General features: G+C 58.7%; 5 protein-coding genes across 9 annotated transcripts in view; 3 read left to right on the forward strand and 2 right to left on the reverse strand.

Annotated features, from left to right (window-relative positions):
• PHAF1 (phagosome assembly factor 1) overlaps positions 1-3,131 on the forward strand; it is a 29,267-nt gene extending 26,136 nt beyond the window's left edge. For 3 of the 4 annotated variants that reach the window (XM_021703975.2, XM_044921979.1, XM_021703982.1), the window contains 4 exons: positions 16-59; positions 202-260; positions 855-927; positions 1,660-3,131. In XM_021703975.2, the coding sequence (XP_021559650.1) occupies positions 16-59; positions 202-260; positions 855-927; positions 1,660-1,746 (263 nt within the window). In that variant the 3' untranslated portion in view covers positions 1,747-3,131. The remainder of the gene's footprint in view (positions 1-15; positions 60-201; positions 261-854; positions 928-1,659) is intronic. The other variant, XM_021703990.2, reaches the window with a different exon arrangement.
• Positions 3,124-5,184, reverse strand: B3GNT9 (UDP-GlcNAc:betaGal beta-1,3-N-acetylglucosaminyltransferase 9). Its single transcript, XM_021705764.1, has one exon. It carries the CDS (start codon positions 5,150-5,152, stop codon positions 3,932-3,934), a length of 1,221 nt encoding a protein of 406 aa, XP_021561439.1. The 5' UTR covers positions 5,153-5,184; the 3' UTR covers positions 3,124-3,931.
• A 2,045-nt stretch (positions 5,185-7,229) lies between these two features.
• TRADD (TNFRSF1A associated via death domain) lies at positions 7,230-12,795 on the reverse strand. Of its 2 annotated transcripts, XM_021703964.2 has the most exons (6): positions 12,742-12,791; positions 9,610-9,768; positions 8,627-8,762; positions 8,485-8,554; positions 8,204-8,402; positions 7,230-8,045 (listed from the first exon to the last, which is right to left on the reverse strand). In XM_021703964.2, exons 2-6 carry the CDS (start codon positions 9,758-9,760, stop codon positions 7,735-7,737), a joined length of 867 nt encoding a protein of 288 aa, XP_021559639.1. In that variant the 5' UTR covers positions 9,761-9,768; positions 12,742-12,791; the 3' UTR covers positions 7,230-7,734. The 2 variants fall into 2 exon arrangements, with proteins under 2 accessions (XP_021559639.1, XP_021559631.1); XM_021703956.1 differs by having other exon boundaries at positions 8,485-8,762; positions 12,742-12,795.
• Positions 12,796-12,902: 107 nt separating this feature from the next.
• On the forward strand, positions 12,903-16,469 carry FBXL8 (F-box and leucine rich repeat protein 8). Its single transcript, XM_044922307.1, has 3 exons — positions 12,903-12,960; positions 14,594-14,790; positions 15,375-16,469. The coding sequence occupies exons 2-3, from the start codon at positions 14,639-14,641 to the stop codon at positions 16,345-16,347; spliced, it is 1,125 nt and encodes a 374-aa protein (XP_044778242.1). The 5' UTR covers positions 12,903-12,960; positions 14,594-14,638; the 3' UTR covers positions 16,348-16,469.
• Positions 16,470-17,204: 735 nt separating this feature from the next.
• Positions 17,205-22,038, forward strand: HSF4 (heat shock transcription factor 4). Its single transcript, XM_044922260.1, is given in 14 exon segments — positions 17,205-17,404; positions 18,009-18,117; positions 18,209-18,336; positions 18,436-18,560; positions 18,829-18,904; positions 19,047-19,111; positions 19,644-19,746; positions 20,001-20,131; positions 20,253-20,295; positions 20,297-20,480; positions 21,006-21,112; positions 21,218-21,283; positions 21,404-21,473; positions 21,726-22,038. Coding segments are annotated over 14 exon segments (1,482 nt in total). The 5' UTR covers positions 17,205-17,281; the 3' UTR covers positions 21,878-22,038.
• The last annotated feature ends 123 nt before the right edge of the window (positions 22,039-22,161 follow it).

Raw genomic sequence — 22,161 nt, forward strand, 5'->3', positions numbered from 1 at the left:
GTGTTCTCTTTTCAGAAAATGCAGATGGTCAGACAGAAACATGCACAACCTACAGCAAGGTGAGCTATTTTCCCACCTCATGTAGCCCCAAAATGAGGTGGGTGTGAGCCTGCCAACAGTCTGGGGCCCATGTCTTCTGGGCCAGCCATTGGTCACGATCAGGTCCCTGCTAACCCCTTGCTGCCCCCATCCCTTTTGCAGTGGGACAACATCCAGGATCTCCTGGGCCACCCTGTGGAGAAGCCTGTTGTCCTGCATAGGTGAGTGGGAGGTTGCTATTTCCAACCACCCCATCCTGCTCCTCACAGCCCAGAAGACTTAGGGAAGCCTAGCTGTGCCTATGCCTTAGAAATGACAGAAGTTTCTGTTGTTGCCACAAATATACTTCTCGCCCCCCACCCTGCACATTACCACTGGGCCAGCTATTCTACATGTTTACCTGCACCAGAGAGGTTCCCCCTTGGGGATAGCTCCCCTCTCCAGGTAGGGGGGCCTTTCACCCCTAGTTATTCAGAAAAAGAAGCACTTTTCACTGTCCTGGGCTCTTTTTTTCCCATTAAAGTTGCCACATGCTGTAGTCTACAGCTTCCTACCCAGTTGCCATGCTGCCTGAGGCTCCTCCCTCCTAACTTGCCACTCCAATCTAACTGTGTAATAACTTCCTGTGCCTCATTGGGCTGTGTAGGATTCAGAGCTTGAATGATACCTGTCACTACCCCTGGTACTTCAAGGGCCTGTGTTGGAAACAGCCATGAGAGACCACTGGCCAGTAGCCCCCATCCCAAAAGGGACTGGATGCCCTGCCTGGCCTCGGCTTCTGTCTACACCTCTAATTCTGGCTTCCCTGGCCTCAGGTCCTCCTCCCCAAATAACACCAACCCATTTGGCTCTACATTCTGCTTTGGTCTTCAGCGGATGATCTTTGAGGTAAGCCCTGGGGGTTGAGGGGCCGGTGGCCATGGCAGGGACAGGCAAGTGATGGAGGAAGGTTGGGGAGGGCCTAACAGCCCTGCTCGGTGAGTTAATCCTTCCCCAGTAGCCCTGTCTGCTAAGGATCTGACCTGCCCGCACTGAACAGTAAGAGTACAGAAACTATGTTGGGGAAATTCGAGGTCATGGAGGCGAAAGCAGTAGACTTATCCAACAAGATGAGAGGTAACAGGGATCCCACATATGTGAAAACGTAAATATGGTAGGAAAGGAAACCCCAGGGAGCACATGGGGCTCAGCATGGGAGTGTTGGGGATCTTTGAATGCCATATGAAAGAATGTGCTATGGGTGAGTGGCTATAGAGGCCCCACTGGCTTGGGAGAAGAATGGGCTGTCCCTCTTCTCCCTTTTGGATGCTACACCTTCACTAGGCCCCTAGCAGTTCCAGAAGGACTGGATAAATAGGTATAGTGAAGTTTATCCCATGAAGAGCAGGCAGTTGCTGGGCCAGCATGACTCCTAGCATGAGTTGGGGGATGTTGAGGGATCAGCCCAGCCCTGTGTGCAGGTGTGTTGCACACACAACATCCATCCTTTGTGCACAGGCCCAAATCCCTTGTCTGCAGTCACAGCCCTAGTACTGGTGGTTTTTTATGGATCTGATTGCCTACCATGCCTGCATCCCTTCTACTCCTCCCCTTTGATTCATTGTCCGCTTCTCACACCAGGTCATGCAGAATAACCATATTGCCTCCGTGACCCTGTATGGCCCCCCCAGGCCTGGTACCCATCTGAGAACAGCGGAGCTCCCCTAAGGACATCACCACCCATGCCCCTCTGCCCCGTGGAGCTGTGCATTGCATCCTATTCAGCGGGCCTCCATGTGCCACCCTGTGGGTTTTCTTGGACACCTTGCCAGTGTTGAAAGGCTGTTGTGATGTTCTGAGGTGGGGCTCAGACTGGGTGCTCTGCCATGGGGTGAGAGGCCCAAATATTCTCTGTCCGTCCTCAGCCTGCTGGTGCCAACAGAGGACACAGACTGCAAAGAGAAGCATAAACTCTGAGCCTTGATACCTGGACCCAGGCGACCTCGACTAACACATATGGAGGCAGAGTTCTGTCTCTCCTGTTCCACACACATTGGAAAAAGTTGGGACTCTTTCTGTGGCTGAGGACACAGGCACCCAGGACGAGGACGAGGTCCGGCCTTTGGCCCATCATTGCCACGTGACCCTTAAGGCAAGCAGGTAGCATGTCCATAGTACTTGGTTGCGACTTTTGCACTACATCCACTTTAGTTACTTGATGAGCTGGCTGTGGCCAAGGTGGCCCACCTGCCTTTCCCTGTTCCTTCTTTGCACGCGCTCCCTACCGGGCCCAGTAGGCACGCCCAACTCATTGAAACACAGCTTTTTACCATCCAGGTATGTGCCCAGGCCTGGTTCCTACCCCTCTTGGAGCCAGCCTTCAAGGTCACCTGTGCCCCTGCTCTGCCCCAACCTGGCTGGCAGGCTGCATGTTTCCATCCTGTTTGCCTCTTTTATTTAATGCCAAAGTTTTAGCCAAAGACATCTTCCTCCTTTTATTGTTTCAGCATTCTGTTCTGCACTGTGGGCTGGCTCTCTTGCCCCAACCCTGGGCAGTGTCCCCTGGCCAGGCCCATTCATGGCTCAAGGCCTCTGGGGGCTCAAGGAAGGCTGGGCTGCTCAGTCTTTTCATGGGTCTTGCTAAGGAAAGTAGCATATGTGCTTTAAAAATAATCCTTTTGAAAAGAATTGAGAAGAGAAATGTATAATTTTATCCCATTTTTAATATTTTGGTCTAGCAACTTGTGATACATAGATGACAATTTTGTGAGTTTTTCAAATGTGTGTACAGATTTTTGTAAATATGACTTTTGTAATTAACTCATGTACAGCCTCATCCTGTAGAGTTTAACAATGAATGTGCAGGGGACCTGCCCTAGGCTCCTAGGTGGTTCCTGGGCTTATAGCCAGGCTTATGTGGCGTTCCCATAATTTTGTGACTGACTGGTGTCTTCCCATTTGGACTGTGGCCTGGCCAGAGACCCCCACACACACATCCCCCTATAGGGGCAGCCAGGACTATCCCCACGTTCTTCATGCCCTGCCCATACCCCTCCAATAAAGACCTATGCCCTCAGCAGCTGCTCACCATGTGCTGTTGCTGGGATGTTTGTACTAAAATAAGCATGGAGGTGTTGATTTTTAAGAAAGTGGGTGAAAGATATGGGAAATTTTATGGTGGAGTCATCTTAGGTTCTTGGCTCTTCTGAGTGGGGCAGCACAGCCTCTAGTAGGAGACTGGCATTGTTGTGTGTGTGTAAATTCTTATGTGGTGAGGAAAGACTCTAGGTAAGACCATGCACTTGTTTGTCCCTGTGTGCCTCCATCCCTGGTGTTGCAGCCAGACCAGGGCCCAGGAGGGGTTGGTTTCGGGAAGGGAGACCTCAGTAGAAGATCTAAAGATCAGTACAGGGCTGAAAATCCCAATTTGGATGGGCAGGTGGGAAGCAAAATGCCTACCTTCAGATTGAGTTGTAACAAAATGCCTGCCAGTTCCAGGACCCCACACCTCCTCCAGCCTTGGGAGAGACCTGCATTTGCATCACTCTAGGACTTCCAAATCAAGGAGTATGGTCAGATTCCATGAGCCTCTGCGACCACCCATCCCCAACCCCCAAAAACCTACTTGGTAGTAGGAGGGCCAAACTTGTCTACCTGTTTGGCAGAGCCTGGTGCTCTAAGGCCTCAGCCCTGGCTGTCTCAAAGGGCTACCATCCAGGTGGTTCTAGATCAGCTCCGAATAAGGTAGGCCAGCAGGAGCCAAGTTCAGTCTTAATTCCCTGGGGACCTGTGGAGGCAGACTTCTGGTGATATGGGCTAGATTTGTGAAATCTTCCGCCTCTGGGAAAGAACTACATACAGGGCGATAATCATCCTGGGTCTGAGTGAGGGGAGCTTGGGGCCATGAAGGTGGCTAGGGGCCCCACTGGAAAGAGCCAGCAGCGACAGGCCACGGACGGGCACAGGCTAGCCCTTGGGGCCCATTCAGTAGGCGCCACATGAGCCAGATGTCGGCGGCCGAGAGCCCGTGTACTACAACCAGCTCCCGGTAAAAGCAGGGGTCAAAGGTGCGCAGGTGCGGCGCTGCTGACGGCCGGGGGATGCCAAAGGTGCGGAAAGCAGGGTGGGGCTCGGGTGTGAGCCGAAGGCGCTGTAGACACATGCCCAGAAAGACGTCGTCAATGGGGAAAAGCTCAACTTGCGCGCAGGCACCGGCCAGGCGACGCAGCGTGACCCCCGAAAGCACAAAGCCACCACCACCTGCATAGGCCGGGTAGGCGGGCAGGCCGTACACCGCCTCAGGGATGTAGTATTTACTGGTCCGCGCGCGGATTGGCCGAGCCTGCACGATCACATCGCCCGCAAGCAGGTCCTGCGCCGGGTCCCGCGGCGCCAGGAACTCCAGCAGGTTCCCCACGTGCACGAACACGTCTGCATCGCCCTTAAAAACGAAGCGCACGTCGGGGCAGTAGGCCGAGGCCCAGGCGAGAAAGTGGATCTCCTTGAGCGTTAGGTTGAAGAAAGTGTCGTCGAAAGCCCAGAGCAGGATGTCCGCGTACGCGCGGCTCTCAGCACGCAGCAGGGCAGGCCAGTGGGTTCGCGTGCCCTCCCCCTCCGCGTCTGCCCCGTCTGTACCCGCGCCCCTGGGCACGCCCAGCAAGAACACGCGGCGCACGAGCGCCCCCTGCACGCGACCCTCAGCACCCCACGTCTGGCGCACGGCTTGGCGCCGCTCGAAGTCCGCCGCCACTGACTTGACGGCGATGAGCAAGTCGGGTCCACCTTCAGGTGCGCCATCTCCTCGGCACTTGTGCGGCTGATTAATGAGCAGGGGGAAGCGCCGCTGGTCCTTGGCGCGCAGGTAGCGGCCAAAGTCAAAGGGCCCCGTGGGTGTGGGCGGCGCCGGTGTGTCCCCTTCATAGGCCAGCGGGGCCGGGGCCGGGGCTGCGCCTGCGTCCGGCGCCTGGAAGACGCGGAGTCCCGGAGTGGGCCCTGGCGCTGCCTTCCCTTGCGTTCGCGGGGCGCTTGTCGTCGGGGCCGCGCCCTCGCGCTGTGCGTAGAGAAGGAGGCCGAGGGCGGCGCCGAGGAGCAGCGTGAGCGACGCGTCGCCGCGGAGGCGCAGCCTCCGCCTCATGTCCGCGTGGCTGGCGCCCGCGCCCCCTGCAGAAAGACTCAGTCAGGGGCTCGCGACGCGGAAGCCATTGGCCGGGAGGAGTTCCCGGCCTCGGTCTCCCCGAGGGGAGGGGGCGGAGGCCAAACGCCGAGGGTCTCCGCTACCGGCCATTCATCCCCCTCCGGCGTTCTCCTGCTCTGGGCCGTGGCACACCCCCACACACTGGGTTGGGTACCCTGAAGAGGCTGGAAGTTTCTCCTAGTAGCCAATCCCCACCCCCCTCAGCGCCGGACCGTTCCCTAAGGCCTGGAGACGCCGAGCTCGGCCCCGTTCCCCGCCCGCCCTTCCCGCGCTGAAGCCGAATCCCTTCTACCCCCTCCCTACCCACCACGTCGGTCCTTGGGATCCCGACACTCACGCTTGTCCCTTGGGAGCGGCGCAGCCCCGGACGCCAGGGCCTCCGGGGCTCAGCGCAGGGTCCCAAGGGCAGCCATGGACGGGGCTTAGGCCAAATGCAGCGTTGGCAGGAAGGGGGGGGGGACCGGGGCCGCTGCCACGTGACCCTCCAGCTGTGCGCGCCTGGACATCTGGAGCTCAGCTCCGCCCCGGCGCCGCGGGGAGCGCTGTCTCCCAGTGAAGACTAATCTCTGAGAGGGATCCCCACGGGCAGCTCTCTCTGGGAAGGCCGGAGGCGGTGGGTTCTGGTTTCGGTGTGAGCTCAAACTCCCCAACTCTGCCTTTTGGTGGGGGTAGGAAGAAACAGTAGCCTCTCTGGTTAATCTCCGCACCCCCACCTCTCCGGAGTGAGGCAGGGCCTGGGCTGGCAGGAGCCCAGGGCTGGCGGGTCCCAAATCCCCGAGGCTGAGCGTCTTAGGCATCTACTTGGCCACCATCCCAGGCTATCCTTGGAAGCACCTCTCCTCAGCTCACCAGCAGCCCATGTTCAACCAGGCAGGACCTATAATCATAAATGGCCCGGGACATATGGCTGCCTCCTTACTCCTGGTTCTGCCATGCCTCCCTCCCACCCCAGCAAACACACACGGACCCACAAGATTCAATTCTCACAACTCTGGTAGCAGCTCTCATTGCTCATGCAGATGGGGACACTGCCCCTTAGGGAGTTAAGTGACTTGCCCAGCATTATACAGGGAGAAATGCAGAGCATTGCCCTAGGTCTTCTGGAATTCAGTCTGGGACTCTTTGCTCTGTCCTCCCTTGACCCTCTCCGCATCTATCCACTAGGATACAGGACAGGGGCCAACCCTCTCTGCTTTAACTTCACAGGGGAGCACTTCAGTCTGTCTCCCCAGAGGTACCTCTGGGCCCCCTGGGCCCTAGTACCCCACACCCGCATAGTCCAGCATAGCCTCCTACAGGCAGAAATAACCAAGCCTGTGTCACTGCAGGCCAGATTGGACTGGCAGGGATGATTCAGCTGGAGGGATTCCTGAAGTCGGCCAGTGAGTAAAGGGTTTGATCTGGGATCCCAGTGGGCAGAGAGTTGTTCTGGAGATTGAGGGCCCCCTCAATTAAGCAGGCAGCCCCGCCCTCCATCGGACTGAAAAAGGCAGAAACTCTGAGGTCCTCCTGCATTCTCACTCCTCATCCAGTGTCACTAGGCCTGTTACCTTTCATCCTAAGCAGTTCGCAGTGTTCATCCCTTCCCTCCATCTCTGCTGCCACTGCCCTAGCCTGGGCCTCCACCCCTACCCTCCCTCCCTCCACCTCTCCCTCTTCTTTTCCCTCCTCACCAGCCTCCCCACCTTAACTCCCCACACTCTCTAAATGCTTCTCACTGGCCTCAGTGTAAAACCCAAAATCTGTAAAATGCTTTACCAGACCCTGAGCTATCTGCCTCCCACACTCACCAAAAGCTCTCTTTGCAAACCCACCCACTACCCCTAGATCCAGCCACTCCAAATTTTCTGTTCTTCTAACATCCTCTGTTCTTCTAACTTTCCTCAAGACCTCACCCAAGACTGGCTATGTCCAGAATGTTGCCATTCCCTCAACCCGCCACCCTCATAGCTCTCCCTGGAAGCCTAACCTGGGTTAGGCCCCTGCTCAGAGCACCCACAACTTTTTGTATTTTTCACATAAAAAAAACGGGTAATATTTTATTGCTGTTGCTTAAAATCTGCAGTCCAACACTGAGTATGAACTGGGGGCAGGCAGGTTTCGTGTATCTTGTTCACCACAGTATTTGCAGCGCCCAGGATGATGGCTAGGACACAGCAAGTGCTTAACGAGTTAGTTGTTCAATGAGTGAAGAGGTAAGGGCTGGCCAGAATCCCCTCATTTGGGGTGGGCAGACCGCTGGAGCAGGTCACCCATGCACTTTGTCCATATCACAGTATCTGGGGCCAAATCCCCAATGGCACCCCAACAGGAATGGTGGGTGCTTGCCCAATTCCTGGAGAAAGCCGTCAACACTTCCCAGCAGCTCCAACAGCTGGGCTAAGTGGGGTTATCAGTGTGGTCTCAGAGTCCCGTGGATGGACAGGAGCTCCGCAATAGCAGCAGAAGGGACCCTAGGGTCATCCGGGTGCTCCAAACGCTGCTGGGCAACTGGCTGATCCCCCCTTTTTCTGGTACTCAGGTTAGGCCAGACTGCCATCGGAATTCGCGAGGCCCAGCAAGTCCTCTGCCAGGCTGGTGAGCTCGTTCTCCTCAAGGGCCTCTACCAGGCGCTGCAGCGTGGCGCGGCGGCCTTCCGCCTGCACAAAGCGCCGCAGCAGCTGGAAGGCCTGCTCGTACAGCCCTTCGCGCTCATACTCATAGGCCAGTGAGTCGAGCGCCGGGTCCCGCAGCGCACGACAGCCTCGCTGTAGGGAGCGCCCCACTTTGCGCCATTTGAGACCCACTGAGCGCGCGAACGTCTGTTGGTCCTGCAAGCTCAGCGGCCGGTTCACTGCGGGGCGGGGGGGGGGGAGGGGGAAGCAGAGTGAGCTCGGGGAGACCAAGACCCGTACCCCTCCATTCCCGCCCAGCGACTACCCGGCCCAGACCCTGCTCCTCCCCAAACTCCATCTTCCTGAGGACCCCGCCTCGACCCTGCGTGCGCCTCACCTATGGGCTGACCCTGGAACAGAAAAGTCTGGCCAGACGGCGGCGGCGGTGGTGGCTTCTCCTCTGAGAGAGAGGTGGCCAGGGACTGCGAGGGCGCTGGAACGACCTCCATGTCGCCACCCTGGCTCCCCGAGCCACATGTCAGATTCCGGAGTGCGTCCTCCAACTCAGAGAGTTCCTCGTCCCGGAGCCGGTCAGGCTAGGGAGGGGAGTGCGGCGTCGGTGGGCGTCTTAGCCGCGGATCCCCGCCCCACCCCAACCCGGCCCCAGCCCAGCCGCACCTTCTGGGCGAAGATGCAACTCAAACAGCGCTCCTCATCCGTCAGCAAGGTGTCCAGCCGCTCCGCGCCGGCGCGCAGTTCCAGTTGCAGCGGCACCGAGGGCAGGGCGAGAGCCGCCCCCAAGCACCGCTGCAGCGCGGCGCGCAGCGACCCCTCGCGGTAAGCGCGGAGAAAGTGGCTGCAGGACTGGCGCCCGCAGAAACGTAACTGCACAATCAGCTGCGGCTCGCTGCGGTGGATCTTGAGCATCTGCAGCACGTCCGGGCTCCCGCCACTCTCTGAGGAGGCGGACAGTCAGGCGACAGGCGGTCCCCATGCGGGGCCGTTCTCCAAGCGGCCATAGTGGAGTGAAGCCCACGCAGACTCCCTCCCTGACCCTAGCTCCCAGCTGGGAAACAAAATTGGGATGCACACAGCAACAATCCAAAATGAAGGCCAGAACCTACCACAGGGAGCACCCTAAGACGAAGTGGGTGCCACCCCAGCCCCATCCTTGAAGCCCCAAATGAGGGTAGGCAAAAGGGACGTGGCGAGAGGCTTTGCAGTACAGAGAGGGGCGTGTGCCCAGGGCAGCCAAGCCGTCTGGGTAGGCGGCCCGCGGGGCAGCAGAGGAACAAGAGGTCTCAGGTCTTCGGCCTCTACCAACTGTGGCTCCCGCTGCCCAGGAAGGAGGCGGATCCCCCAACACGTTTCAGCTTCCTGTGGCCTCTGCCCTGAGATAGGAAAGGGCCCCCCCTCCCGAAAGGTAGGTACTGGGGAGGGGTCTTGGGCAAGGAGTGCTGCAGTGAGAGAGGAAGAGAGAAAGGCGTGATTAGTAGAAAGCAGTGAGCTGGCTGGTCTGGGGGCGGGCATCAAGCGGAGGTGGGGGCGTTAGTGTATACATAGGTAGATCATACACAGACACGGGGACACACGTCTACACCCAAGGGCACACATGTGTAAACAGAGAAGACAGAGCCTATGAAACCAGACATCCTTCTCCTCTCCTCCCCCCTCGCGGTCAAATCTTTTCTACAACCCGCTGGTTAAGCGCAGGCCCACAGAGTTGAGGAGGTGGGGCCTCAGCCCCTGGTCCCGCCCACAAAAGGCCCAGGCTCCCCCCCAAGTACCCGCCCACCCACACACCTGTCAGTGCATTCCGCAGAGCCCTGTACACCGGAACCTTCTGCTGGGCGTGAGCATAGGCATCAGATAGGACCACCTTGTCCAGCGAGGACTCCACAAACAGGTATGCGCTGCCCACCCACTCGTCGAGCCCATTTGGCCCAGTCGCCATCTTGCCTCCTGGAGACGCAGATAGGCATCCAGATAACCCCCAACCCAGCCCTGGAGACAACAGTCCAGTCCTGCGTGGCTCAGCTGTCCCCACCCAGCTGGCACAATTGTGAGGGGAAGTTCATCATCTTACAGGCAGCCCCCTGTGCTTCTGAATCTGCACAGCCCAGCCCAGCCCAGCTCAGCCCAGACTTGCAGTGAGGACTGTCCCTCCACTATCTTCTCTGAGAAAGCCCAGGGTCACAGTGGCAGAAAAAGGGAGGTACTATCTTGCAGTGGTGGCAGAGAAGTTCTGCCCCCTCTTCGGGCCAGGATGTCTCTCTTTCAAAGCTGACAGGAGACATCCTTATCCTGGATGGTGCCCATTCCCCACAGCCAACGGAACCCATATCCTTGTATGCCTTCAGCTTAAACTTGAGCTCCCACGATCCCTTTGGGACAACAGCCCCCATTAGGTTTTCTCACCTGCATTCCTATTATATACCTCCTGGCTTCATTGCAAAGGACAACTGTAGTTTTCACCTGCCCAGGTTCCCTCTCCCACTCCTGACTGACCTTTGGGGTCTTCCCTCTTCTCAATCCATGTGCCTGTTAGGAGCGCTAACTCCACTTCCTAATTCCAGGTGTGCGCAAGTGAAATAGGCCTGGCCAAACCTGCATATTCCACTCCCCTTTCTAAAGTGATTAGTTCAGAGTTGGGCATAAGATTTAGGTTGGACCAATCAGAATCAGCCTGCAACTGTGGCTGGACCAATAAGAGAGACCCACTAGACTGAGCTGGAAGAAAGGATAGGACTCCTCAGCCGCTGCCTAGAAAGAGCCTGGCTGAGAATAAAACTGACACAGAAGGATACAGAGCCAAGAGATGAGGAGGTGTATGCCTAACCATACTATGGCCCTGGCTCTAGCTGCACCCTGAACTTTCCAGTTATGTGGGTTAAATCATTCCTTTTTGTTCTAAAGTCCTTGGAGCTGTGCTCTTGTCTTATGCAACTCAAATTGTTCTATTACAGATTTCCTCCCTGTGCTTGTATCTCCTCCATCTATCTTCTGACAAAATCCTAGCCCTAGACCAGGGGTCGGGGAGAGGGCAAAATTCCCAGCCAGGAAACCACTTCATTGACCCTCCTCAGTTTAATTGCCTCCCAGTTACTGCCCCATGAGGCTGCAGATGGAGAACTGCCCTGCCTCTTCCTCCCCACCTCACCTGAGGCAACATCCCATCCTCATCCTAGAAACATTGGCTCAAGACCCCACCTACTGCCCCACCAGTCACACTTCTTTATCTCTGATCTCCAGCATTTATATACAGTAGGCTAGGAGGGGCTGCTGAGCCCTAGCTGTGAGCACCCTGGATGTCACTGCTCTGGGCAGAACAGATAGGGTGGCCCCAGCTGGCATCCATTCACTTGAGGGACAGGGAGGGGGGGATTGCTGCCAGAGGGAACCAGGACCACAGCCTTGTACCTTTGTGGGGAAGGAGTAGGGATCCTGAGCTAAAGCAGAGGCTGCATTTCAGATCTGCCCCCACACCCTAACCTGAGAGCCAAAGCCGGAACAGTAACTGGGCAGCGGCCCCCCAGTATCACCCAGACCTGGCAAGAGAAATGGTTTCAGGTGACGGTCCGTCCCACCCTCTGTCTGAGCACAGAGGACATGCCTTTTGAGCGCCCCCCCCATAACTTTTTGGTAGAAAACATATTAATACTTGTGTATTTACCGAAAGCAGTAGTCTGGAAATTAACAGAAAGCTAGCTAGCATTGTTTACCTCTGCAGAGGGTTGAGGAAGAGAGTGGGGGGAGGGGAGATTTTTATTTTCACTGTATTTAGCAACATTCTACTTTATGGAAAGTTGACATATGTCCTTTGTATTACATAAAATTGAAGCAAAAAATAAAACATAAATGGAGTAAGACTCTAGAGGTGATAAGTGGGACGAAGAGCGGTACAAGGCAAGTGAGACAAGTTAGGAGCCCAAAGGCAATGGCCCAGAGGGTAGGAGAGTGTGGGAACCTGTCCTGAAACATTTCCTCTTCCATGTCTTCTTAGCCCCCCGACTTGAGGGTGCTGACCCCATGAATGTGATCGGCCTCAGGGGTGGAAGTGAGGGCAGGACGGGGTCAGAGTCTGCCTATTGGGACTGTCAGGGAGGGCACTGGAATTCTGGAGGAAGAGGGGATGCTCCATCACACTCACTAGTGGACAAATGGGAGAAGTCAAACAGGTCTGCGAGGCTGGAGGTCGAGAGGGTCAGATAACAGGACCGGGACCCTTGGCTCGCGTGGCCCGCTGGGGAACTCCTTCCTACGTGTCCTTCTACAGAAGCCCCTCCTCGGGAAGCCCCGCGCCTCACCCACCGGCAGTCCGCCTCTCTGAGGGTGGGACCCGAATGGGTCCTTCGGGACTCTTGGCTGAGACTGTGAGCGACTAGCGGGTACCGACTCAAGAAAATAGGGCCCTACCACCAGGGGCCAGACAGGCGCCGCGCCCCGTTAATACAGCCTAACAGTCGCCGGGCAGCCCCGCCTCCGGCCGGGTGGCCGCCAATGGCCCGCGGCCGTGGCCCCTCTAAGGACTGCATCCACCCTGGAGCGCCCCCTACTCAGCTGGCCCGCTCCCGAGCTCTCGAGGGAAGCTCCCCAGACTCCAGTTGTGTCCACCCTCATGCTGGGGTTTCTCATGTTCACCTGGCTGGGGCGGGAACAGGTCTGCTCACAGACACTTTCAGAACCAGCCCCGCCCCGCCCTCCCACCAGCAGGAATCGGACACCCCCTCCAAAGACCTCAGCTGGGACAAGGAACCTGCGAGTGCCAACGTCCATAGGCTCTCTGTCGCCTCTCACGGAAACAGCCCACCAGGCCGCCGCCACCAACTGCCCCGGGCAGCCGCGGGTGACAACCGCGCCTCGCCCACGCTCCTGAGCCAGGATCCGCCTCTGCTCCCGCCGGCACCGGGAAGCCCACCCACCCTCTGCACTAACCTGGCGGCCTTGGCCCAGCCCGGATTCCCACGCCCGCCGGGCTCCACTGGACTAGGACGCTTCCGGGTGTGCGCGAAGCGCAGGGGCGGCGCCCCAGCCCGAGCAGCCCAGTCAGCCCCGGCGTCCCGCCCCCAATGTTCCCAGCCGTTTCTTCCCGCCCACTGTCCTCCGCCGCCAGTCCCCAGCCCCTGGGCAAAGCCCACCTGGTCCGTTGAGCAGGTAAGACATTGGCGCCCGAGGTTAGACGGCACGAAGAATTGCCCACGGTAAAAGACTTCGGGCGCTTTCGGCTCTTACGAGCCCGGGGGGCCCCAGGGTGAGAGCTGCCCCGCTTTCTCAAGCAGGGAGCGGACGGATCAACAAAGAGGTACCCCTGGACACCAGAATTTTCTATGACGTCTGGGTGGGGAGGGTTTGAGCTCGATCTCTGGCCTCTCCAACTCCCTTACACTCAGAACGGGGTGCCGGTGGGTCCAAGTTCAAGCCTGGCCGCGGGTATCTAAAGCCCCAGGATATATGAGGTGCAAATTGCAGCAAGGGACCGTTAGCCTGGAAAATATGGGGAAATAGAAAACTGGCAAGTGGTGTGAAACGTTGTGTAGGAAAACCTTCAAGCACCCTAAAATAAAATGGGCAACTTTGAAGAGGACGCACACTTTCCAATAAAGGCCGCGCTCCGGAATGGGTCTGCAGAATCCCAGCTGAACCGAAACTGCCCAACCTGAGCCTGGACTGATCCAGAGTCAGGACTGAAACTTGAACCCAGGGCTCCTCAGGCCCCAGAACCCGAAGCTTTTCTCCGCTCAGCCGGCCTTTCTTTGGAAGCACCCGGGACGTCTCCCCAGTGAGGTGGAGGAAAGGAAGGAGCCTCCCCTCTCGGAGCAGATTCGGCAGTGCCCCACCCGCGCTCCTGCTTCCTGATTGGCTGGTGGTCCCCGCCAATTAAAAGTCTTCTCCAGTGCCCCCGCCCTATTAACCCAGTCGTCACTCTCTAGTGACTGGCTTGGCTGGGATGCGGGCTCTCAACTCGGGACCTGTGAAGTCAACTGGCACTTGTTGAAATTCAGATTCCTGGGCTCGACTTTTTCCGAAGAGCCTGATTTAGTAGGTGGGGCGGTAGAATCTGTATTGTGAACAAGTGTCCGGGTGATTCTGATACCCCCCGCCGTCTGAGAAACCCTCATTTCAATGGCCCTTGAGGCGAGGCTTGGGTCCAGTCCTAACCTGGAACTCAGAGTAGAAGTTGGGAAGAAAGCAGTTCTAGAAGATGTCTGGAAAACTAGTCTGGGTGGTCCTGGTGGCTCCGAGTGTATAGGAAGGCAGGAAGCTCTCTGAGCTGGGGGGTGGGGGGAGGAAGGGAGGACAGGATTGTCCCAAGTCACGGCAGGTGCAGCCGCCCTCCACCTTCCCCAGGGAAAACTTTAGTGGCCAGGAGAAAGATCCGATAGCATTTTCCAAATCCGGATATTCGGCTTTATCAACCTCGCACACAGGTCGTGGGTTGCATTCCTTCTAGTATATCATAAAATGCAGATTTGTTCAACAAGTGAGAACGTAGTGTAAAGGAGAATCAGAAATCTTTCAGCAACTAGGGCCGATCATGGGTCTGAGACCTGTGCAGTAAGTGGAACAGGGCCTCATGCTTGGTTTAATAATTTGCTTAAATGTTTTGCTGTCACGGTCTTGAAATTATTAATAATATTTTCAGCAAAGAGTCCCACATTTTCATTTTGCACTGGGCTCTGCAAATTTTGTAGCAAGTTCTGGGCCACAAGCCTTTCCACATATAGGCCCCGGTGGTCCCGTCAACATTTTGGCTTTCTGGAGCCCAGAGACGCCCCTCTCTCTCCAGACAAGAGCTTCTGGAAGCGGCAGAGCTCCCACCCCGCGCAGGGCCATGGCCGAGCCCGGAGAGCAACTGCCAGAGGAGGTGCTGGTACTCATCTTTCGCCACCTGCCCCTGCGGGACCGTGTTGCTGCCGCCAGGGTCTGCAGAGCCTGGGCTGTTGCTGCCGCGTGCAGCGTCGTGTGGCGCGACACGACCATCAGGTGAGCGGGCTCCTCATTCTCCTGACGCCCTCCCACCTTCTCCCTTTCTCCATGGAATCGGGGGTTGGATTTAAAAGCATAATCATTACTGACATTTATTGACCGCCTACTATGTACCAACCGGTGTTCTAAGTACCTTACATATATTAATTTAATCCTCACGAAAACCTTATGTGGTAGATAGGTAGAATTGTCTCACAGATAGGAAATTGAGGCAGAGAGATTTAATTAGTTCCTACAGGTCACTCAGCTAAGTAGTGGCAGAGGCAGAATGGGAACCTGACAGTCTAGAGGCCACACCCCGCCTCCTTAGAGACCTCTGAGAAAGCTCAGTTCCTAAAATATCATTGGCTCTCCCTGCCAGGGCTGCAGCTCGAGGCAGACGCATCGTTCGTCTTCCAAAGTAATAGGGTGGGAGTTCCCTCCTAGTATCAGCGGCTATTTGGGGGCAACCTGGCATGATCAGGACTGGGAGGTATATGTGTAGGGTGTCAGAAAGTGGCTATGGTAGCTGTACTCCAGGCTAAGGGATGGGCAGAGGCTTCTCGCGGCCAATGCCTTTTCTTCACGGTTCTAACCAGAAGTTGCGACTGTGAGCGAGAAGGCACGCTGCTACCATATCTGACTGCCAGCCTGGACCACGTTCACAACCTACGGCTGGAATTTGAGCCGTCGAGGGAGCCGAGCCGCCGGGCGGCCACTGAGTTGCTGACCGCACTGGCGGGCCGCACCCCGGGGCTTCGAAGCCTGCGCCTGGAGTGCCGCGGAGAAAAGCCGCTCTTCGACGCAGGCCGCGACATCCTGGACGCCGTGCACGCCGTCTGCCGGGCCGCCTGCGCGCTGCGCCACCTCGACCTTCGGCGCTTGCCTTTTACACTGGACGACGCGCTGGTGCTGCAGGCGGCACGCGGCTGCCCCGAGCTCCGCAGCCTTTTCCTGGACAACTGTACGCTGGTGGGCAGCGTGAGGCCCGACTCCGTGCTCCAGCTACTAGAAGCCTGCCCGCGCCTGCGCGCCCTCGGCCTGCACCTAGCCAGCCTGTCGGGCACTGCCCTCCAGGTGCTGGCGGCGCCGGACCGCGCGCCTTTCGCTCTCCTGGCCCTACGGTGCGCGTGCCCCGAGGACGCACGCGCGCCACCCCTGCCCGAGGAAGCCTGGGCCGCGGTGCGCCGCCGCCACCCAGGACTGGCCGTGGAGCTGGAGCTGGAGCCAGCGCTGCCTGCAGAGAGCGTGACGCGCGTCCTGCAGCCTGCCGTGCCGGTGGCTGCGCTACGCCTCAGCCTCTCTGGGGACACGGTAGGCCCGGTGTGCTTTGCAGCGCGCCACTACGCCGCAACCTTGCGCGCGCTCGAGGTGCGCGCCGCTGCCTCAGCTGAGCTGGACGCCGCGCTGGAGTTGCTGGCGGCGCGCTGCGCGGGCCTGCGTGAGGTACACTGCTTCTGCGTGGTACGACCCTCTGTGCTGCACGCCTTCCGCACGCAGTGTCCGCGCCTGCGCAGCTACACGCTCAAACTAACGCGGGAGCCCCATCCCTGGCTGCCCACGCCTGTGGCGTGACGGGGTAGTCGCCTCTCTGGCAGACATGTGGCCTCTAAGATGCTGGATGCTTTTGCCCCGGCGTGCGCCAACGGCTAGCCCGCTCCTTCGGGACTCTGTTGCGTCTTGTGCCTCTGGAAGATTAGGGCCTGTGGGATAGGGATAGCGTCGGGGACCATCCCAGGGAGTCCTGAGTCCACTGGGTGGATCTCCGTAATGGGATCATCCTCCCCCCAACTCCACTCCTCTGCGGACGCTACGCTAGCTCCGCGGCCCTGGTGTGGGAGGGGGGAAAGGGGGGAGGGAGGACACTGGCTCAGGTGGCGAGTCAGGTGTGAGTGTGAAATAAAGAAATCCTGCAGCAACACTGCGTCCTCTGGAAGGCGGGGCGGCTCTGAATGGGGAGGTCGGGGAACCCTCAGAGGCCCAAGGACCCGACGGGGCCGGCGTGGGAGAGATCAGTTGACCGATGCGGCTGCGGAGGTCAGGGGCGGGGCACTCCGCATCCTTGGAATGACAACGCCCCAGAGTTCTGCGGAAGAGTGCCAGCTTCTCCCCTCCGCACCCGCTCTCCACACCCCTCGCTCCCATCTGCCCTCTCCATCCAGGCAATGGCCATCGCCTTCTAGGACGTTACCAGCCCACACCGGGCCGCGCACGGGTGATTGCTCCCGAAGAACAAAGGAGGAAACGGCCTGAGAAGGGTGGAACTCGAACCCGGGTCTCCCTCCCCACCGCACCCCTCCACGCACATTCGATCCCAGCCTTCCCTTTCAGTCCGCTGTTGCTGCGGCCGCGGTCTGAGCCCCGCCCCGCGGGTTCGCACGTGGCACCCACCTGACCCGGCGCCCGGAGGCGGAGTAGGGCGGGGCGGGCGGCAAACGCAGCACTTTCCACGGCTTCCACAAGCCCCGCGGCGCCCGGCCCGAGCGCTTAGCCGGGCCGAGACCGCGCCATGCAGGAAGCGCCAGCCGCGCTGCCCACGGAGCCGGGCCCCAGCTCCGTGCCAGCCTTCCTCGGCAAGCTATGGGCGCTGGTGGGCGACCCGGGGACCGACCACCTGATCCGCTGGAGCCCGGTGAGGGCTGGGGCCCCTCGACTTCCCCAGTGGTCCCCGGGACCCTTCCACGTCAGTGAACATCCACGCCCACCCAACCCCCGCCTGGGACCGGGCTGTGGGTCCCTCGATTCAGCTGTCCAGTGTAGTTTACCTTGGAGGGGGTGTGCGCGAGATGGAGGTGAGGCGACTTCCTCCGGACCGAGGAAAGGGTAGGAGTCTTCTGGAGACCTAGAGCCTGAGGGATCTTCGAGGTTATTTAGTTCCCATCCCACCCCAACAGACAGATAGGAAAACAAGAGACCTGGAGAAGGGAAGGGTTGGGTCTGGTTCTAGCTCAGAGTGGCATTTTGGGTCTGGGACCCGTCCAGGGCTGGGACTCAAGTCTGGTTTCTGCTCTTTCTTTCCGAGAACCGAGTACGGAGTCTGGGTCGGGCTAGGGTAGGGATTCACTGTGGCCGCCCCAGGCTAGGCCTCGGAGCCGGTTCTGGCCTGGCCTTGCCCCATGTCTCCATGAGCGGCAGGCCGGGTCCCCAGAGCGCGGGCCTGGCCGTGGGCGGGCACAGCTCACTGTGTCGTCCGGTCTCCGCCCGCACGGTGGGTGGGCGGGCGGCGTTCTTGGCAGAGCGGGACCAGTTTCCTCGTAAGCGACCAGAGCCGCTTCGCCAAGGAAGTGCTGCCCCAATACTTCAAGCACAGCAACATGGCGAGCTTTGTGCGGCAGCTCAACATGTGTGAGTCCCTAGGACCGGGGCGGGAAGTGGGTGCGAGTGCCTTGGTGCGCGGGGATGGGGCAATTTACGCCCCCACGCTCCCCCTCCCCAGACGGTTTTCGGAAGGTGGTGAGCATCGAGCAGGGCGGCCTGCTCAGGCCGGAGCGCGACCACGTCGAGTTCCAGCACCCGAGCTTCGTACGCGGCCGAGAACAGCTACTGGAACGTGTGCGGCGCAAGGTGGGGGCGGCCTTCAGGAACTAGCAAACCCGGGTGGAGGTGTCGAGACGGCTGGCCCTTCCTAGATGACTCTGAACTGATGGTGCCTCCCCCCTGCAGGTGCCTGCGCTGCGCACCGACGACGGCCGCTGGCGCCCCGAGGACTTGGGCCGGCTGCTGGGCGAGGTGCAGGCTTTGCGGGGAGTGCAGGAGAGCACCGAGGCGCGGCTGCGGGAACTCAGGCAGTGCGGGGGAGGGGGCGTAGGAGGGTGGGGAGGGAGAGGGGGAGTCTGGGCGAGAGGACACTGGCCGCCAGGCACTCCTTCTGGACAGCTCCTTCTTCGCTCATGTCTTGGTGCCTCCATCCAGACAAATGGGCTGAGCTGTGGAACTCTGTTCTGCGTGGATGGACGCTCATCAGAGTGGTCGTGGGTTTAGACCTGCCGTTCTGTGGGGGGTGGTGACTGGGCGGACTCTCAGATGCCTCAGCACCCTCCCACGCCTTCCCCGCAGGCAGAACGAGATCTTATGGAGGGAGGTGGTGACTCTGCGGCAGAGCCACGGTCAGCAGCACCGGGTCATTGGCAAGGTGTTCCTCTCCCCCTACCCCCCTTCTCTCTACCACTCCTGAACACACCCACCTCCTCCGCCCAAGGCGGCAAATCCACCTGGAAGTTTGTTGGGTGGGCACAAGGTCTAAAATATGAATTAACACTTTGCTTCCTCTTTAGCTGATCCAGTGCCTCTTTGGGCCACTTCAGACAGGGTCCAGCAGCGCAGGAGCTAAGAGAAAGCTGTGAGTGAGAAAGTCAGGGATGTCCACCCTCACTCCCCCGCCACACACACACACTTTCAGGAGCCTCCCTCCCAGAGGCCCCATGCAGGGACTCCTCCTCCAGAAGCCTTCTCCCTCACCAGGAATACTCATTCTTCTTCCCTGCACTATAGTTTTCCTCAACCCATGGCAATCTCCCCAAGGTCCCTACTCCACGACTTTCCCTCTCTTCCCTCAATTCTACCACCAAATACCCCCATTCCCAGATCCCTGTGTTCCCGGACCTTAGCCCCAAATTTCCCCTCCAGCAGCCCCTTCCCCCTCACCCCAAACCATCCCAACAGCAGAGGGTCTGGGGCTCAAACCATGCTCTCTCCCTCCCCTCTCCATCCCCAAAGGGCCCCCATTTCTGGGGGGAGCCCCTTCTGCCTCCAGCATGTGACTGATACCCTGGCAACAGGCCTCAGCTCTGCTGACTTGGCTGCTGGGGCCTGAGGGAGGGAGGTGCAGGCTGAGAGGCATGGGGAATGAACCTGCCCTGCCCCCTGCACAGGTCTCTGATGCTAGATGAGGGGAGCTCGTGCCCAACACCGGCCAAATTCAATGCCTGTCCTCTACCTGGTGCCCTCGTGCAGGACCCCTACTTTATCCAGTCGGTAGGTTTTTGCTCATCCTCCCTTCCCTAGGGCACAAATAGGCTTATGGAGAGCCTATTCCTTTCCCCCATTCCCCAACAGGAAGAGAAGGTGGAGGCTAGCCTTCCCCCCCCCCAAGACCCAGGCTCCCCAGCACGGACTGAGCCTTCCCCCTCAAATCTTACTCCTTAGACCTGGTCCATGTGGGTACTGGTAGGGTTTTGTCTCACCCTGTTGCTTGAGAGAAAGGACTGGGCTTAGTCTTCTACTTACAGCCCCTCGCAGAGACCACCTTGGGCCTCAGCAGCTCGCACAGGGCCAGGGGCCCTATCATCTCTGACATCCACGAAGACTCTCCATCCCCTGATGGGACCAGGCTTTCTCCTTCCAGCAGCAGCAGCAGGAGGTAAGACAGACTGGGCTGCCCTCTGGGGAGCTTGTGGGGGAGGGCCTGGCAGCCCAGATAACTGTGGGGGTAGGGGGGGAGGTCAGTGCCAGGGTCTGGTTGAAGCTTTTCTCTGGTGCAGGGAGAAGGGCCTGGCACTGCTCAAAGAAGAGCCGGCCAGCCCAGGGGGGGGAAGGCGAGGCCGGGCTGGCCCTGGCCCCAAACGAGTGTGACTTCTGCGTGACAGCCCCCCCGCCACTGCCGGTGGCTGTGGTGCAGGCCATCCTGGAAGGGAAAGGGAACTTCAGCCCCGAGGGGCCCAGGAATGCCCAACAGCCTGAACCAAGGGGTCCCAGGGAGCTACCTGACAGGTAAGCAGAGTCCATTCTTGACTGTGAGCCCTGTGGGTCACTTTTGCAGATAGACCACTGCTAACTAACTTCCCAGCCTTGCCTGCCCATTGTGGCTGAGGGGAAGATCAGGCAGTATGATCTGACCAGATTTCTCAGTTGTCTAAAGAGTACCAGCATCAGAGTGCCCTGGAAAGTAGAAACTCCCATCAGGTCAATCAGTCTATCTAGGGTAGAGCCCCGGAATCTGTATTGTAACGGAGTTCATTTCGGTGACTGGAAACATTGTAAAGTACACAGTAATTTAAGAACCAGTGGTGTTGACAATTCCAAAGCAAAGGGACATATCCCAAGATCCCAGTTCCATAATCCAAACCTCAGGTCGAAGCTAGGAAGCAGAGGTGTTCTTTAAGCACCCTCTGTGTGGGGTATCCTCTCCTACCATTTTGTAGATGTCTGATTTTGATCCTGATGTATCCAGGTTCCTTAGGAACCTGACGGGGGGGGGGGGGGCCCGGCCGGCCGCCAGCTGTTCTCTGTGTGGGGGGGAACTCTGGGCCGGGGGGGGGGGCGGCGGAGCCCAGAGCATCTGCTACCTCCCATGCTGCTTCGGGCCCCCCCTGAAAGTGTGGAGCCTGCAGGGCCCCTGGATGTGAGTACACCTTCAGCAGGGCAGAGGCATGGGGCAAGGGGTGGGGCCCTCGGTGGGGTCTGTTTAGCCGAGGGGAGGGCGCCACTGACTGAGTGCTTCCCCCAGGTGCTGGGCCCCAGCCACCAAGGGCGAGAATGGACCCTGATGGACTTGGACATGGAGTTGTCCTTGGTAAGATGAAGGTGCAGGAGGGCAGGGGGTTAGAGTTACTGAACCAAGTCCTCAGCCAGAGCCCCAGCTCCCCTCCTCCACTCCCCCCACCCAGCTGCTTCCTGAGGTTCTCCTCTGCAGATGCAGCCCTTGGGTCCAGAGAGGAGTGAGACTGAGCTGGCGGTCAAGGGGTTAAATTCTCCGGGGCCAGGTAAGAGTTGTAATGACTCAGGACCTTGGTCTGAGCTGCCAGGATTGGGTGGGCTGGGCAGTTTGTGTTTTGGAGGGAAATCCCCAGAGTTCAGGCGGCCCTTGGGAGAGCTGTCAAGGCTACCCATCCTCTCGCCATTGGGTGAGTGTGGGCAGGTTGAGAATGGATGTTTCATCCTGACTGACCGGAGGGCAGGACAGGTGAGGCTCTCCTTCCTGTCTCTCCCTGCTGAGCACGGCCCAATCCTCCTAGGGAAGGACTCCACACTTGGGGCACCACTCCTGCTGGATGTCCAAGCGGCTTTGGGAGGCCCAGCTCTTGGCCTTCCTGGAGCTTTAACCATTTACAGCACCCCTGAGAGCCGAGCCTCCTACCTAGGCCCAGGGGCCAATCCCTCCCCCTGAGACCCGCTTTACTCTGAAGCCAGCCTAGCTGAGGGGCTGGCCTGCAGCAGCACGCCCTTCTGGGCTTCCTGGTGCCCCTGGAAGAGGCTGAACGAAGACCCTGCTACTCCGCAGTCCTCCATTACTGAGCCCTGCACATAAACTGCATTTTTTTTTCTGTGTTTCTGGTCTCTTTTCTCTACCGACCAGGGAGCACAGAAGTCATGGGTTGGCCGGGGGGGGGGGGGTCGACTTTGCATTCATAGAAATTTCCAGAGGCTAAGGCTTTAATAGCGGAACCCCTG

Source organism: Neomonachus schauinslandi, chromosome 16 (genome assembly GCF_002201575.2).
Source record: "Neomonachus schauinslandi chromosome 16, ASM220157v2, whole genome shotgun sequence".
NCBI classification, from domain to species: Eukaryota; Metazoa; Chordata; class Mammalia; order Carnivora; family Phocidae; genus Neomonachus; species Neomonachus schauinslandi.

Excerpts from the sequence above, each read along its gene's own strand:
- TRADD (XM_021703956.1), bottom strand. The coding sequence starts at position 9,760 with ATGGCGACTGGGCCAAATGGGCTCGACGAGTGGGTGGGCAGCGCATAC. Across the intron at positions 8,763-9,609 it reads TCTGCGGAATGCACTGACAG|AGAGTGGCGGGAGCCCGGAC; the intron begins GTGTGTGGGTGG and ends CCGCCTCCTCAG. Across the intron at positions 8,403-8,484 it reads GTTGCATCTTCGCCCAGAAG|CCTGACCGGCTCCGGGACGA; the intron begins GTGCGGCTGGGC and ends TCCCCTCCCTAG.
- FBXL8 (XM_044922307.1), top strand. The coding sequence starts at position 14,639 with ATGGCCGAGCCCGGAGAGCAACTGCCAGAGGAGGTGCTGGTACTCATC. Across the intron at positions 14,791-15,374 it reads TGGCGCGACACGACCATCAG|TTGCGACTGTGAGCGAGAAG; the intron begins GTGAGCGGGCTC and ends TCTAACCAGAAG.
- B3GNT9 (XM_021705764.1), bottom strand. The coding sequence starts at position 5,152 with ATGAGGCGGAGGCTGCGCCTCCGCGGCGACGCGTCGCTCACGCTGCTC.